Source organism: Dendrobates tinctorius, unplaced genomic scaffold, assembly GCF_039654945.1.
Source record: "Dendrobates tinctorius isolate UK_male_01 unplaced genomic scaffold, ASM3965494v1 ptg000079l, whole genome shotgun sequence".
In the NCBI taxonomy this organism is placed as follows: Eukaryota; Metazoa; Chordata; class Amphibia; order Anura; family Dendrobatidae; genus Dendrobates; species Dendrobates tinctorius.
This window is the reverse complement of record NW_027361747.1, coordinates 13,558,701-13,574,341: the sequence shown is the minus strand read 5'-3', so window position 1 is coordinate 13,574,341 and position 15,641 is coordinate 13,558,701. Positions and strand designations below refer to the sequence as shown.

At 41.6% G+C, this 15,641-nt stretch overlaps 1 protein-coding gene across 8 annotated transcripts in view; it reads left to right on the top strand.

Annotated features, from left to right (window-relative positions):
* Nucleotides 1-15,641, top strand: part of LNX1 (ligand of numb-protein X 1) — a 294,610-nt gene that overhangs the window by 203,345 nt on the left and 75,624 nt on the right. For 7 of the 8 annotated variants that reach the window (XM_073583540.1, XM_073583543.1, XM_073583545.1 and 4 more), the window contains one exon: nucleotides 7,578-7,712. The exons of the other annotated variant lie outside the window; for it this stretch is intronic. In XM_073583540.1, the coding sequence (XP_073439641.1) occupies nucleotides 7,578-7,712 (135 nt within the window). The remainder of the gene's footprint in view (nucleotides 1-7,577; nucleotides 7,713-15,641) is intronic. 8 annotated transcript variants of the gene reach the window in all.

Below are 15,641 nucleotides of genomic sequence, written 5' to 3'. Positions count from 1 at the left end.
TGTTGTTTTGTTTTACATTGTATTGTGGCTGGGGACAATAGTTTACTATGGCCGGAAAACCCCTTAGAGGGGATATCCTGGATTTAAAAAAAAAAGTGTGCCTTAGCACGAATAGGCATGTAGTTGCTAATGGAGGTCTGTACCCTGGACCAGTCATTGACTGCTCCTGCTGGAGATTCAGCTGGTGTCATGCTGATTGACAGCTGGTTTCCCCCAATTAGACAGTGAGTGCTGTCGTTCAGCATGACACCAGTCAACAGGAATAGAATCTTTCACTCTGTTGATTTGACATCAGCAGGAGTTTGTTGCCGCTCTGTGCCAGCGGAAAACTACCTGCCTGTTCTTGGGTCCATTTTTTTTTCTTTTTTTTAGGTCCTGGATTTCCCCTTTAAAGTCTGTAATCCTCTTCAATGAAATTAAGCTCATTGTTACTTTTCCATTCATTACAATCTATATTCCTATATATACTGTTTATATATGTTGCATAATGCTCAAATAAATCTTCGATCACTTAGAAATTTTATGGAGTACATTTATCAATGTATGACAGTTTTCTGATATAAATACATTAATAGATATGCTATATGGGGAAACAATTGTCCAATATATAGGTAAAGTCCATTTTGAATTTTTTTTCTGACATTTCTAAATGAATCGTATAAATCGTACTTTAAAATTACTGGCCGAAACAAAGTTTACCCATATCGATAATTTTCCGTAAGTGTAGAAGATGTGTCAGGAGATCTGTCTTTACTGTAACTGGTCACCTCCAATCTGGCTCATTTTCTAAAACAGAGTTATGAATGCCAACTGCAGACACAGGAAGGAAAAAAAACATAATTTTCCAATCAAAGGATTCTCGTCATGGTTTAAAGAAGCCCTGCTCCTCATCCCATCAAAATTTTTATCCTCTTAAAATATTGCAGTCATCATATTATACAGCACTGTGTTCTTACAATTGCTCATTTTGCCTTTCTACCCAGCTAATTCTTTTCTTTTTTTTTCTGCTCTATGTAGAAACAGGAAATCAGTTATTCCTGCATCAGTCATAAATCACTGCAAAAGTCAGTGGCAAGGCGATGAGGGAGCAGCTGGGTCAAGAGTTGTAGATGGGGATGATTCATGCAGGGACAAGGGACTTCTTGTTTCTACATAGAGCATAGGAAAGAGAAGAATTAGCTGGGTAGAAAGGTAAAATTAGCAATTGTACATACACAGTGCTTTATAATATGATGACTGCAATATATTAAGAGGATAAAAACTTTGATGGGAGGAGGAGGAGAGGAGTGCTTATTTAAGGCTACAGCTACACTACAACATTGGTTTTATGGAACACGAATCACAGTTTGATACAACCGTGATGTGAGAGTCACAGAAATGCAAATTGCAAAGTGCAGCATTTTTAGCATAGTGTTTAATAGACTTAATGTATCCTAACTTCTATGTGACTCTGAGCAGCCAAAGTATTTTTGTAGAAAAACACAATCATAAAAGGCTATGCTGATTTTGCCGGGAACATGAATTAAAGATCTAATGGATTGTTTTCTTTTAGCTCCGGTTTCCGGTATGAATCACGCTTTGTTTTGCTTACTAATGAATGTGGAAGTGTATTTACCTTGATGTAGATCCGCCAAAGGAATGAGGCACTTACTGTATATGTCGTCATGGCAACTAAATAACATAACGTATGCTCCATCATGCTAACGCAGGCCGTGTTTACATGGATGCAATTAGATAGCTCCTTTATAAAGCAGCATTTAGTTAACCCTTGCTTTACTGCTGTTTCATACAATCTGTGCCAGAGTTAATAAATAAAACTGAATGAAGTCAAACAGACTCATCAGACCCTTATAAATTACGAGAATATTCCACTCTTTGAAAACTGGACCCCTATGTCGTGAAGTACCTAAAATAGCAGAGCAGGTACTGCTCTTTGTCTTGCTTCCTGCCGCTGCTCGGATCTAGGTGTTTTGGCTGCGGCGGAGTTTGCCACAGTTCTGCCGCTTGTGCTGTCTACCTTGGCTCAGCCGCTGAGCTCAGTGATTGGCTACAGCGGTGATGCACTCGGCCAACCCAGCCAAAACAAGGAGATCTGAGCATCGGCAGGGAGGCAACTCTGGACCCAGGAGCGTGAATCCCTGCTCTGCAGGGGCGGGCATATCATTGGTGCAGAGTTAAGGGGGGCTCATTTTGACCTCCAAAACATGAGGAATTGTGCATGATGATGAGTTAGTGGACTGGAATGGGTCCATATGTTGGGGCCCTTTACTTACTATGTATGAAAACGAAAAATAGTCAAAATAAGCATATATAAACTATAATAAATGCTGAAGAATCATAGAATCATAGAATCGTAGAGTTGGAAGGGACCTCCTGGGCCATCTGGTCCAACCCCCTGCTCAAAGCAGGATTCGCTAAATCATCCCAGTCAGATGTCTGTCCAGCCTCTGTTTGAAGGCTTCCATTGAAGGAGAACTCACCACTTCTCGTGGCAGTCTGTTCCACTCATTGATCACTCTAACTGTCAAAAAGTTTTTTCTAATATCTAATCTGTGTCTCCTCCCATTCAGTTTCATCCCATTGCTTCTAGTCTTTCCTTGTGCAAATGAGAATAAAGTTGATCCTTCTACAATGTGACAGCCCTTTAGATATTTGTAGACAGCTATTAAGTCTCCTCTCAGTCTTCTCTTTTGCAAACTAAACATTTCCAAATCCTGCAACCTTTCCTCATAAGACAGGGTTTGCAGACCGGTCACCATTCTGGTCGCTCTTTTCTGAACTTGCTCCAGTTTGTTGATGTCTTTTTTAAAATGTGGTGCCCAAAACTGGACACAATATTCCAGATGAGGTCTGACCAAAGAGGAGTAGAGGGAAATAATGACTTCACGTGATCTAGACTGTATGCTTCTGTTAATACATCCTAGAATTGCATTTGCCTTTTTTGCTGCTGCATCACACTGTTGACTCATATTCAGTCTGTGATCTATTAGTATACCCAAGTCTTTTTCACATGTGCTGTCACTTAGCCCTATTCCTCCCATTCTATATATGCTTTTTTCATTTTTATTGCCCAGATGTAGTACTTTGCATTTCTCCCTGTTAAAAACCATTCTGTTAGTTGCTGCCCACTTCTCCAGTTTATTTAAATCTTTTTGAATCCTCTCTCTCTCTCTTCTCTAGTATTAGCTATCCCTCCTAGCTTTGTGTCATCAGCAAATTTAATCAGTTTACCCTCAATTCCTTCATCTAAATCGTTGATAAAGATGTTGAACAATACAGGGCCCAGGACAGAGCCCTGTGGTACCCCACTTGAGACATTCTTCCAACTGGATGTGCAGCCATTTACGACCACTCTTTGGGTCCGATCACTAAGCCAGTTATGAATCCACCTAACAGTTGCCTTGTCCATTCCATACTTAGTCATTTTTTCAATAAGGATTGTATGAGAGACTTTATCAAATGCTTTGCTGAAGTCAAGATATACTATATCTACAGCATTTCCTTGATCCACCCAATCAGTGATACCGTCATAGAAGGAAATTAAGTTAGTCTGACATGACTTATTAGTTACAAACCCATGCTGACTCTGTTTGATCACTTCATTCTTATCCAGGTATTGACATACATGTTGTTTAATAATTTGTTCAAAGATCTTTCCTGGTATAGAAGTCAGACTCACCGGCCTATAGTTGCCTGGGTCCACCTTCTTCCCCTTTTTGAAGATAGGAACAACATTTGCTCTTCTCCAGTCTTCTGGCACTTCTCCTGTTCTCCAAGAATTTTCAAAGATTATGGAGAGGGGTTCAAAAATTTCTTCTGCTATCTCCTTCAGTACTCTGGGGTGTAATTCATCTGGACCTGGAGACTTGAATTCATTTAGGTTAGCTAAGTGTTTCCTCACTATCTTTCTGTTTATAGCTATCCTGGATTCTTCTATTCCCTTAATAGGACAGTGAATAACAGTTGGTGTTACATTTCCTTTCTGAGAGAAAACAGATGCAAAATAGGAATTTAAAAGTTCAGCCTTCTCAACATCCTGTCTTACCATTTCATCATTTTCATCCTGTAAAAATCCTATAGCATCTTTGACTTTTCTTTTACTTTTGACATATCCCCAAAATCCTTTATTATTGCTTTTGACATCTCTTGCAAGCCTCAATTCATTTTCAGCTTTAGCTAATCTGATTTGTGCCCTGCAGGTTCTGCAGACAGCATTATATTCTTCTTTAGATATGCCTCCCTCTTTCCATTTTATAAACATTTTTTTCTTCCTTTTTAGCATGTGCTTAAGTTCTGTGTTCACCCATCCTGGTTTCCTTAAATGCTTCCTATTCTTCCCTCTTTTCGGAATTGTTAACAACTGTGCTTTGAGAATTTCATTTTTCAAGATTTCCCATCCTTCCTGGACATTTTTGTCTTTAAGGATATCCAGCCATTGGATCCCTCCAATTATCTTTCTGAATCCCTTAAAATCTGCCTTTCTGAAATCTAACCTTGACGTCTGAGTCTTCACAGGTCTTCCGCCTCTAGTTATCCAAAATTCTAAAATAGCATGGTCGCTACCTCCTAGGGTTCCAGCCACTTTTACCTCCTCAACCATTTCCTCCCTGTTTATAAGGATTAGATCCAAGGTAGCAGTTCCCCTTGTTTTCTCCCCTACCTTTTGGAAGATAAAGTTGTCAGCTAGAGAGGATAAGAATTTCCTTGACCTGTTAGTTTTGCCTGAGAGAGATTCCCAACAAATGTCTGGATAGTTGAAATCTCCCATGACAACTATGTCATATTTTTTGGAGAACTTGGCCATTTGATGCATAAAGAGTTCATCCATATCTTCAGCTTGCACAGGCGGCCTGTAGTAAATGCCTACAATGGTGTCCTTTCCATTGTTCTGTCCTTGTAATCTTACCCAAACAGTTTCCACAGAACTCCCAGTCTCTGAAGCTTCAATCTCTGTGCAGATATACGCGTTTCTAACATACAATGCAACACCCCCTCCTCGTTTATCAAGTCTGTTTCTTGCAAATAAGTTGTATCCTTCTAGTCTTGTATTCCAATCATGTGTATTGTCCCACCAAGTTTCAGTGATTCCAATGACATCATATTTCTTTTCCTGTGTTAGTAGTTCCAATTCTCCTTGTTTGTTGCCCATGCTTTGTGCATTAGTATAGAAACATTTTAGTTTGTGATTGGTTTCTCTTTCTCCAATATTTTTATTAATTAGATTCTTTCGTCTTTGTTCTTCCTTTCCACTTCTAATAGCAATAAAAGAAATAACTTCAATCCAAAGAGTAAGGCCAGTAATTTCTGTGTATGTCCGTTCTGCTCCAGTTGATATTCTAGGCACTTTAGAGCACTTAGGTTGTAATTTCCTGAAAGTGGAAACCCCTCTAAGCATTCTCCATTTCAGGGCTAACAGATAAGCCAATGATATCAGTGTTAGTGGTGCCATAGCCAACACCCCATGATGCAATGTGGATGTGATTATAAAAAGACACCAATAACGTGCATCAGAAAAAATATATAGAATTACTATAATTGGACTGTCCAAACCCTATTCAGTTGCATAGTCAATAATGTAGTAGAGCTATGAGGCCATATGCAGAAGTATGATGCCCAAGCCACGTATGCAGAGGCTCAGCTAGGCCTTCTATAGCCTTTCCTGCCCTCAGCCATGAATCCAAATACACTGACCAAGGCAAAGTGGCTTTTTGGCATTGTCCCCCTCCTCAGTTGCACATGTTTCCATTGCATTATGCATCCATTCTATGTAGGGCATTAATGTATCTTATCTTAATCTGTTGCTACTACATGCAAACTACTATTAGTTATCGGTGTAAATTTTCTAAAGCAAATTTTCTGGAGCCGCTGCAGATGTGCCATGTCTCCTGACGTAAAAGAATCTTTAAAATATAGAAAACACATATTGGGGCAGATTTACTAACTTAATCTAATAGACAGACAGGACAAACATAGACACCAGTCAGAAATGTGCCAAAACTATGACAATAAACACTTTTCAAACTTTATACCTCTCCTTAGTTGCCAAACTTTTAGATCAATTTTTTGCCTACATTTTTGGCACATTTTAGTGCCATGGAAGCCTTGCCCTTTATTTAAAAAAAAACACCTATTTTACCATTAAGCCATGACTTATGGCTTAGTGTAGGGTCTAGAACACTTAAAGGGAATGTGACATCAGAAAATGACCTATTGTTTAGATCTGATTTTTTATGTTAAATAGTTTTTTTATTATAATTTTTAAAGTACTACCTTTATTTAAAATGAAAAGAAATAATCTTGCAACTTTCACACTACGCCTAATTTAAGTCATCTAGTTCTATTGTCATAAGCATTAGCAACACTTAATCTTTTGAATAGGAGTCTTCTGAGCTTCTAATTTGAACATGCTCCAATACAGGCAAAGATCATTGTAAAGGGAGGTGGGGGACGTGAGCTGTGACATGCCCTCTTATGAGGTGGTGAGTTCTCCTTCAATAGAAGTCTTCAAACAGAGGCTGGACAGACTTCTGTCTGGGATGATTTAGCGAATCCTGCTTTGAGCAGGGGGTTGGACCAGATGGCCCAGGAGGTCCCTTCCAACTCTACCATTCTATGATTCTATGACTGGTGGATCCTGTGTTACCTACTGTATAAAGGTGTTACCTTTCATTGTAATCCTGTCTGTGATGATAATGAGACTACTGAAAAGTCATCTGTACAGCACAGCAGGTAGTGTGAGTCTAGTATTCAGCCTAGTGGTCAGAGTGAAAATTACACAATTTCTGATGACAGATCACTGGCTCAATTTATAAAGTAAACATGTCCCATTGTATTTCATATATTAGGATATTTTACAATCCTCAAAATTGTAAAGACAAGATAATATTTTTGAGACCTGAAAGGGGGTCGATTATAGTCGAGGACACTGTAATTCAGGGATATCACAGTCAAAGGTAATACTATTATTAATAGATCAACTGGAAGTTTTGCCCTTTTCAGCTTAATAAAGCCCCGATCTGTAGTTTGGCCAAGAAGAATGGAAGCAGCTATCCATCATACCAGAATATGTGGGTCAACTTTCCCTCTGTGATCAGCACAGTCTTTGTGATCTGGAAGTGTCCAGAAATGAAAGTTTCCTTCCCCACCATCCTGTAGAATGTAAGCCCGAAAGGGCAGGGTCCTCGCTCCCCTCTATATCAGTCTGTGATTGCTAGTTTGTTTACTGTAAGTGATACCTGTACTTTGCATGTAACCCCGTCTCCTGTACAGCACCATGGAACCAATGGCGCTATATAAATAAATAAATAATAATAATAAATGAAAGGAAAGGCAAGGGTTAATATTAAGATGTTCTCCATTAGCGTTAATGATCACTAGTTGCCATGGCAATGTCGTTTTTTCGGTAAGACTTTGAGCATATGATCATTAATAAGTTAACCCCTTGTAGTAGAACGCCTGTGTGCCGAAGAATGAAGAATAGACGACCTTTTCCTACTACAAAGCCAGATGATAACTTCTCTGAGGACGGTGCTGTCTGGGCAGCATAACAGCACTGACATCTGTCTTTCATCACACAGGCCAGCGAGGAAGGGGTTTACTTTGTTGTTTCACGACAGACCAGACATCAGACCCCTGATATCTTACAGGAGGCTGGATGGCATAACAACAGCAGCCCTCCATCATGCCCCAGTGAGAGAAACCATTTTAACAAGGTATTTTCTTCCTACTTACGAGAATTTATCCATCAAATGTTATTTCTGTTTCCCAAAGGAAAGTATGTGTTCCCGGCATGGTGATGTGTCCCCAAAAACGATATTGAGATAAAGGGGTTTGAAAAGATTAGAAAAAAAAAACTTGAATTTTCAAAATTAGCGCCACTCTTGTGTACAGGCTGTATCTGGTATTGCAACTCAGCCTCTTTCTAATCTTTTGCTACTCCTTTAATACATATCAGAATATTATCTATGATTTTTTTTATGGAAAAGTAACCTTGGGTATATAAAACCCACCTTGTTTTAGATGAGCACTGACTTCAAGCAGATGTCAGAAAGCGCTTCAGTCTTCTAATTTTTATAATTTATTAAATGTGAAAGCAAAAAAATATATATTTTTATTAGCATATATTTATTATCGGTTTCATAAATTATTAAAGTCTGAAGCAGTGGATATATTAGGGAACGGAAAAATGAACTTTCCTAATAAAGGGTTTCCACATATCCATGTTACAGTATTGGTTGCATTCCCATAATAAATTTCTATGCCCTGTATGACCTATCAGTCTGATTTACGACCTTGTCTGCAATATCCTTCTAAGCTATATGTAGAAACAGGAAGTATCTTTTCACTGTATGAATCATCATCAGAACTACAATTCTACATCACTGCAAAGTCTCTGGCGGGGAGGAGTGGATCAGCTGGGTCAGGAGTTAAAAAGAAAGTGAACTGGTCTGCCAGGAAGTTTTCAGTGATGTAGAATTGTAGCTCTATTGATGACTCACATAGGAAAAGAGACTTCATGTTTTTACATAGAGCTTGGAATGATTTAGTTAGTCAGTTTTTCATCACGTGATGTCATAGATCTAATGGAAAACAGACAAATTAACTGAGTAGAAGGGAAAAATGAGCAATTGTAAGTGCACAGTACTACTTAATATGATGAGTGCAATGTACTAAGAATATAATAACTTTGATGGGAGGAGAGCTTCTTTAAGATTTTCTCAAATGGAAGCAAGGACCCCAGTCTTGGCCAGAAAAAAGACTCCTGACCAGTATTTCTCTCCCACCAAACCTAGTTGGCAGGTAACATTTGCCAAATCTAGAATGTTCTATTTCACTATAATGTAACTCTCCACTACTCCAAAGGTGGCATCATATGACAGTGCCATGTTAAAAATACGCACTTTCAAATGAAATGTATGTATTGTCTTATGCTGCATGATAACAATGTCTGTGAATAGAACTAACACAAGTCTTATGTCTGTATATTTCGTCACTAACATTTCTTTCTAGACTCTTCTTCTTCTTGGTGAGTATGCAGTCCTACACTCTTTCCATTTCTTGCGTGATGGATGCTTGTACTCTCTGAACTATTATGCTTGGCGATGTCCCAAAGTGTAGCTCTGATAACTTGCATTGTACATTAGCCTATCGGCATAAACGCATAAGTTATAGTGATGTTATTATGGTTCTATTATTTTAGCACAACTCGGTAACAATATTTTCTCATGTGTCAAGACTAAGTAGACTGCAGATACTTCATGGTGCCGATGGTTGTTTGCTATACGGTATATTTTATTGTGGAGTTTGGGGAAAACGTCCTTATTGTTGAAATAGAAATAAATATATATATATATATATATATATATATATATATATATATATATATTCTCTGTTACAGTTCCATGCCTAAGATCTGCCTGGTCAGCAAATACAAGGTGGATACTGGATGAATTGGGTAGATGAGAGGGGGTTTTATTTGTTTTTTTTAGCATTACCCATCTCTTATTAGTTGATCGGAGAAGTGTTCTTGTTTCGTTGTTGTGTTCAAGAAATGGGGAAACACCATAGTGGATTGTTCTGTGCTGCTGCCTACAGTATGTATGTTTCTTTCGTTGTGGTTTTAACATCACGGAGCACTGAGGGAGCACGTTACATCATGTTTGCCCATATTGGACTCTTTATTCTGCCTTGTTGAAAGACAAAATGTATCTAGTTAGCTGTGTGTCATTTTTTCGGAATTTCTCATTTGGAGTCTTGATGGTAAAGCAACATTTCTGATATCTTGTTGTATCATACTCTATGTTTTATATGGTTGATGGCCAAAAAAAATTAACCTTGAAAATCAATAACTTAAACCAATGTTGATTTTAAGAGATCATTACCAGAACCTGCTTGTATGGAGCTGTAATATGGCGCACTTATACAGAAGCTGTATGGGGTGTCTATAAGTCTCCAATTTCATGCAGGATTGCAGATATCTACATATAGATATGCTCTATTAAATACCTTATCATGGAGCTATGCTCCCTGGAAGCATTGACTGGCTCCAACATGCTATACAGGCATGAGAACCAAGTAGTAGCACAAGGATTTCAGACATTCTTTTTAAAGCATTACTCCAGGAATTTCTTTTTATTGCCACGCTAGATTGATGCAACTAATCTAAGTTCCCTGCCCCCAGTAATATATTTCCCGGCCACTGTCGTCTTCTGCTTTCGGCTCCACTCTTGTTGGTCTTCTCCAAGTTGTGATTTCCTAGATGGCTCCAGTATTTGCTGGGCAAACCGGAAGTTACTACTTAATTTGAGTCTATGAGAGGCAGAACAAGGCCAGAACGAAGCCCTCATAGACTTACAGTGAGAGCCTAAGACAATTACCTCTGACTTCCGGTCAATTAGAAATTGTCCCGCAAGATGGCAGTTCGGAACCGGATTGGCACCAGCTACAGCTCAAGACAGCAGCTGGTAAATATAATACTAGGAGCATGGAATGTAGATTAGTTGCACCACTCCAGTGGTGAAATAAAAATAAATGCTGGAAAGGTGCTTTATTAGTCACTAGGGCTAACTAAGCACCAAACAGGGTTTATGTGCTCTATGACTAATGTTAAAAGTGATCATATTCATATATAATGTTCAATGCCAAACACAGAACAATTCCCCAATGTCCATTTAAAGTACCGTATATCCACAAAGGTCTGGTACTCTGCAGGTTTTCTATAGTGGGAAATCTGCAGTGAATAATGCAATGGAAAAAATGCAACAAATCAACCACGAATAAATAGTAATCTATATATATGAAACTGAATGTATGTATGTGTGTATCACCAACCAATCACGAAGCATCTTTCATTTCACCAGAGCTGTTCAAAAGAAGCTGAGCTGTGATTGGTTGCTATGAGCAACAGTTTTCCTTGCAACCAATCACTAAGCATCTCTCATTTCACCAGAGCTGGTTAAAAGAAGCTGAACTGTGATTGGTTGCTATGAGCAAGTTTTCCTACTTGACAACACCTCAGCAGACACTGACATGGTGGGAGAAATCTAGCATCCCTGGGAACATAAGCTCCCAGCCATTGTCTGCCCCCCAAAAAGGAGCAGAGAGCACATGACAGAAATGAATCCCCCCTCCCGTGCCCATATACACATCACACATCCACCATCCTATAGACACATCTTCCCTCTTAAAGGGATCATTGGTATGGAAGTCAGAGCAAATCCATCCAGCGCTTTGGTTTTGACCCCAGGCCTCTCTTAAAGGGATCCCCGGTATGGAAGTTAGGACCGTTCCACTCAACTCTGTGGTTCTGACCCCAAGGTCTCTTAAAGCATTGGTATGGAAGTTAGGGCAAATCCACTCTGCGCTTTGGTACTGACCCCAGGCTCTCTTAAAGGGATCCCCCGGTATGGAAGTCAGGGCAATTGCCTTCAAATGCTCTGGTACTGACCCCAGGCTCTCTTAAAGGGATCTCCTGCATGAAAGTGAGGGAAAATCCCTCAGCACTTTGATTCTGACCCAAGGGTTCTGTTAAAGGGATCATGGGTATGCAAGTCAGAGCAAATCCACTCAGTGCTCTGGTTCTGACCCAAGGCCCCTCTTAAAGGGATCATTGGTATGGAAGTTAGGGCAAATCCACTCTGCGCTTTGGTACTGACTCCATCCTCTCTTAAAGGGATCTCCGGTATGAAAGCTAGGGTAAATCCCTCAGCGCTCTGGTTCTCACACCAGGCTTCTATTAAAGGGATCATTGGTATGGAAGTCAGGGCAAATCCACTCAGTGCTCTGGTTCTGACGCCAGGCCTCTCTTAAAGGGATCCCCGGTATGGAAGTTAGGACTGTTCCACTCAGCGCTCTGGTTCTAACCCTAGGCTGATGGGATGATGTGGGATATTAGGGGTAGTTGTCCGGTGGCTCTGGCTGATGAGATGAAGTGGGATATTAGGGGCAGTAGTCCGGTGGCTCTGGCTGATGGGATGATGTGGGATATTAGGGGGTAGTAGTCCGGTGGCTCTGGCTGACGGGATGATGTGGGATATTAGGGGTAGTAGCCCAGCGGCTGTGACGGGATGATGTGGGATATTAGTGGTAGTTGTCCGATGGCTCTGGCTGACGGGTTGATGTGGGATATTATAGTGAATGTGGCTATGCAGAGTGGGCGGGGCTCTACACTCAGCTTTATATATAGATATAATCATTATAATTTGTTATAACTAACCGTAGTTAGTTAGTATGCATGGGCAGCGCCGGGCTCTTCAGCTAGTAATTAATAATAGTGATATTTGTTTGTGCACGCTATTGTAAAAATGCTGCGGATTTGCTGCCCCTTTCATTGGGTGAATACAGGAAGATCTTTAAACCAGCTCCACAAGTTAAATTGCATTGCAGATTTTTTTTTTACACTTTTTTTTTTCATTTCTTTCCATTGGAAAATTAGGCACAGAAATTTACAGTGTATCAATCCCATGTGTACATATCTTGCTTTGTACAGTACTTGCAATGTTTCTTTTATTAGGTCTACTAGATTTCTTTTATTTTAAAAGTATATTTCCAAGTAGAATTTTTTTAAGATTTTTGATTTATTGCTGAATATAATTAGAGCAGCTTTATAAAAAAAATGTTTGCTAATAAAATACCACATGGTATCAATACCATTTACACTTCATATCTCTGAAATCATTGATGTACAATCCAATTTTGACAATGATAATTTCTATATATTATACATACCATTGCCTATTTTCCACATTTACACCAAGTTACCTTTGAACAATCAGAAACTACTAAATCGTAAAATGTGTACTTCACAGATAAACTTCTTATTCTACCGTGGTGCTTTAAAGTTTAGGAATTATGTAGAATGTTCCATACTTTTTCATAAATTTAACCTAAAACTATATCAGATTGTCACACAACCCTTAAAAGTAGATAAGGAACCAAATAAAATAATTGAGTCAAGAAATATTAGAATTTGTCATTTTTTTAAATAAGGAAAATGAAAATATCACGTCTGTGAGTGACAAAAGTTTAAGAACCTTTAGAATTATCAGTTAATTTGAAGATTAAATTAGACTCTGATGTTTTCAATGAAAAGGATTGTGAAGCTAGGTAGACTCCAAGGGTGAACCCACAGGACCGCGACGACGAACCTGCCCCCGGGCGAGCGGGCCAGGTGTACCACCCCCTATACAGGGAGCGTTAGGGGCAGCCCCGGAGGAGACTATCGCCGCTGAAGCTGATACCTGGGGACAGCTGGAGGAGTAGTTAGACGGACACCAGGCTGGAAGGCGGACAGGGAAGACTGGCGATCACAGGAGGGACTGCTGTAGAATAGGAAGGAGGAGAGGGCAGGAGACACAGGAGCAGGCAGGAACGGACTGGAAATGGCGGACTCTGGAAGGAAAGACAAAGGAGGTGAGCTGGAGAGTCAAGACAGGCTACAGGCACAAAGCAGGGCGCTAGGCAGGGGATACGCAGAAGAAGGTGGACCCGAGAATCAGTCGTGGGACACAATTGATAATCAGGCAGCAATCAGGAGGCAAAGCTACCTTATATAGGAAGTGGAGCAGGACTTCCGGGTCAGGGTCCTCCAGGGTCACGGGGGAGGTGAGATAGAGCGGTCCAGCCTGTGCTGTAATCTATGGTGCGAGGTGCGCATGCGCACCGGACGGAGCACTGAGGCTGACTGCGGGGCAGGAAGCAGAAGAGCAGGCGGGCACGCGCCTGCTACGGGAGCGCGCCGGGAGCGGCGGGCGCACCAGGGGGTCGCGGGCAGTGCGGACCCATGAACAGAGGCAGAGGCAGGGACCGTGACCACGGTGGAGGCAGCGGGAACAAGACCAGCGGGAGCGGGGCCCGCGGCGGTAAGCGTGACAGTACCCCCCTTCTTACGCCCCCTCCTCTTAAGACCGGAAAGGAACTTTGCTAGAATCTGAGGGGCTTGAATGTTCTCCCGGGGTTCCCAAGATCTCTCCTCTGGGCCAAAACCTTTCCAATCAATTAAGAAAAGGGTTTTACCTCTAGATCTTTCCATGGCAAGAATGTCCTTAACCTCAAAGACATCTTGTGCGGAAACAGGTGAAGGAGAGCGGCCAGCAGAAGCGTGGAACTGGTTAAGTACAACCAGTTTCAAGAGGGAAACGTGGAAGGAACTAGGAATCCTTAGCGAGGCGGGGAGTTTTAACTTGTAGGCAACATCATTTATATGAGCTAAGATCTCAAAAGGTCCGATGTACCGGGGGCCCAATTTATACGAGGGGACCTTGAGACGGACAAATTTTGAGGATAGCCATACTTTATCCCCAGGGTGGTACAATGGGGAATCCAGGCGTCTCTTATCGGCATGTCTCTTGAACCTGTCACGTGCTCGTTCAAGTGCGGATTTGGTCTCCTGCCAAACCCTGGAGAACTCCTCGGTCAGAACATCGGCCGTTGACACACCCAAGGCGGGGGTACCGGCAGAGGTACACCAGGATGTTGCCCGTAGACAATAAAGAAGGGTGACTTGGTGGAGGATTCGCTGATATGGTTGTTGTAGGCCAATTCGGCCCAAGGGAGCAAGCTGGACCAATCATTCTGGTGGGCGTTGGAAAAATGTCGGGGATACGTTACGAGAATTTGATTTGTACGTTCCACTTGACCGTTAGTTAGAGTATGATAGGCGGAGGAAAAGTCCAACGTTACTTCCATCAGCTTGCATGGGGCCCTCCAGAATCGCGAGGTGAACTGAACCCCTCTGTCCAAGACAATGTGCTTGGGGAAGCCATGAATCCGAAAGACATGAGAGATGAAAATTCTCGCCAGCTTGGGGGCAGAAGGTAATCCGGGTAGCGAGATGAAATGGTCCATCTTGGAGAAGCAATCCATGACCACCAAAAATACTCTGTGACCCGAAGACCGAGGCAGATCCATAATAAAAATATGCTGCCACGGGGCCGAGGGAACCGGAAGCGGGTGCAAGAGACCAGAGGGTTGGTGCCAAAGGACTTTTGGGCAGGAGGCGATAAAGCTTCGGACATCTTGAGGGAGAGAGGGCCACAAATAAAAACGAGAGACGAGGGAAAGAGTTTTCTTGAGGCCAACATGGCCTGCCAGCTTAAAGGCATGACCCCAGTGTAGAACTCGCTTCCTGTCGTTGTCTCGAACAAAAGTCTTACTGGGGGAGTAAGGAAGTCAGGTTAACAGGAGCGATCACGATGACCTTGCTAGGCTCCACTATGTGCGATGGTTCCTCCTCGTTATCGGTGACCAGAAAGGACCGGGATAAGGCATCCGCTTTGAGTTTCTTATCACCAGGATGGAAATGAAGCTCAAAACCGAAGAACAGTGACCACCTGGCTTGCCGGGGGTTAAGCCTTTGTGCTGACTGGATATATGCTAGGTTCTTGCGGTCGGTGTAGATCTGGAGCGGATGTACAGCTCCTTCCAGAAGATACCGCCACTCCTCCAAGGCTAGTTTGATGGCGAGCAGCTCTCTGTCTCTGATGGTATAGTTTCTCTCCGAGGGGGAGAACGTTTTAGAGAAGAAACCGCAGGTGACCAGCCGTCTGGAGGAGGATCTCTGAGAAAGGACTGCAGCGGCTCCGGTGGCAGAGGCGTCCACCTCAAGGGTGAATGGCTTGTTAGCTTCTGGACGGTGAAGTACG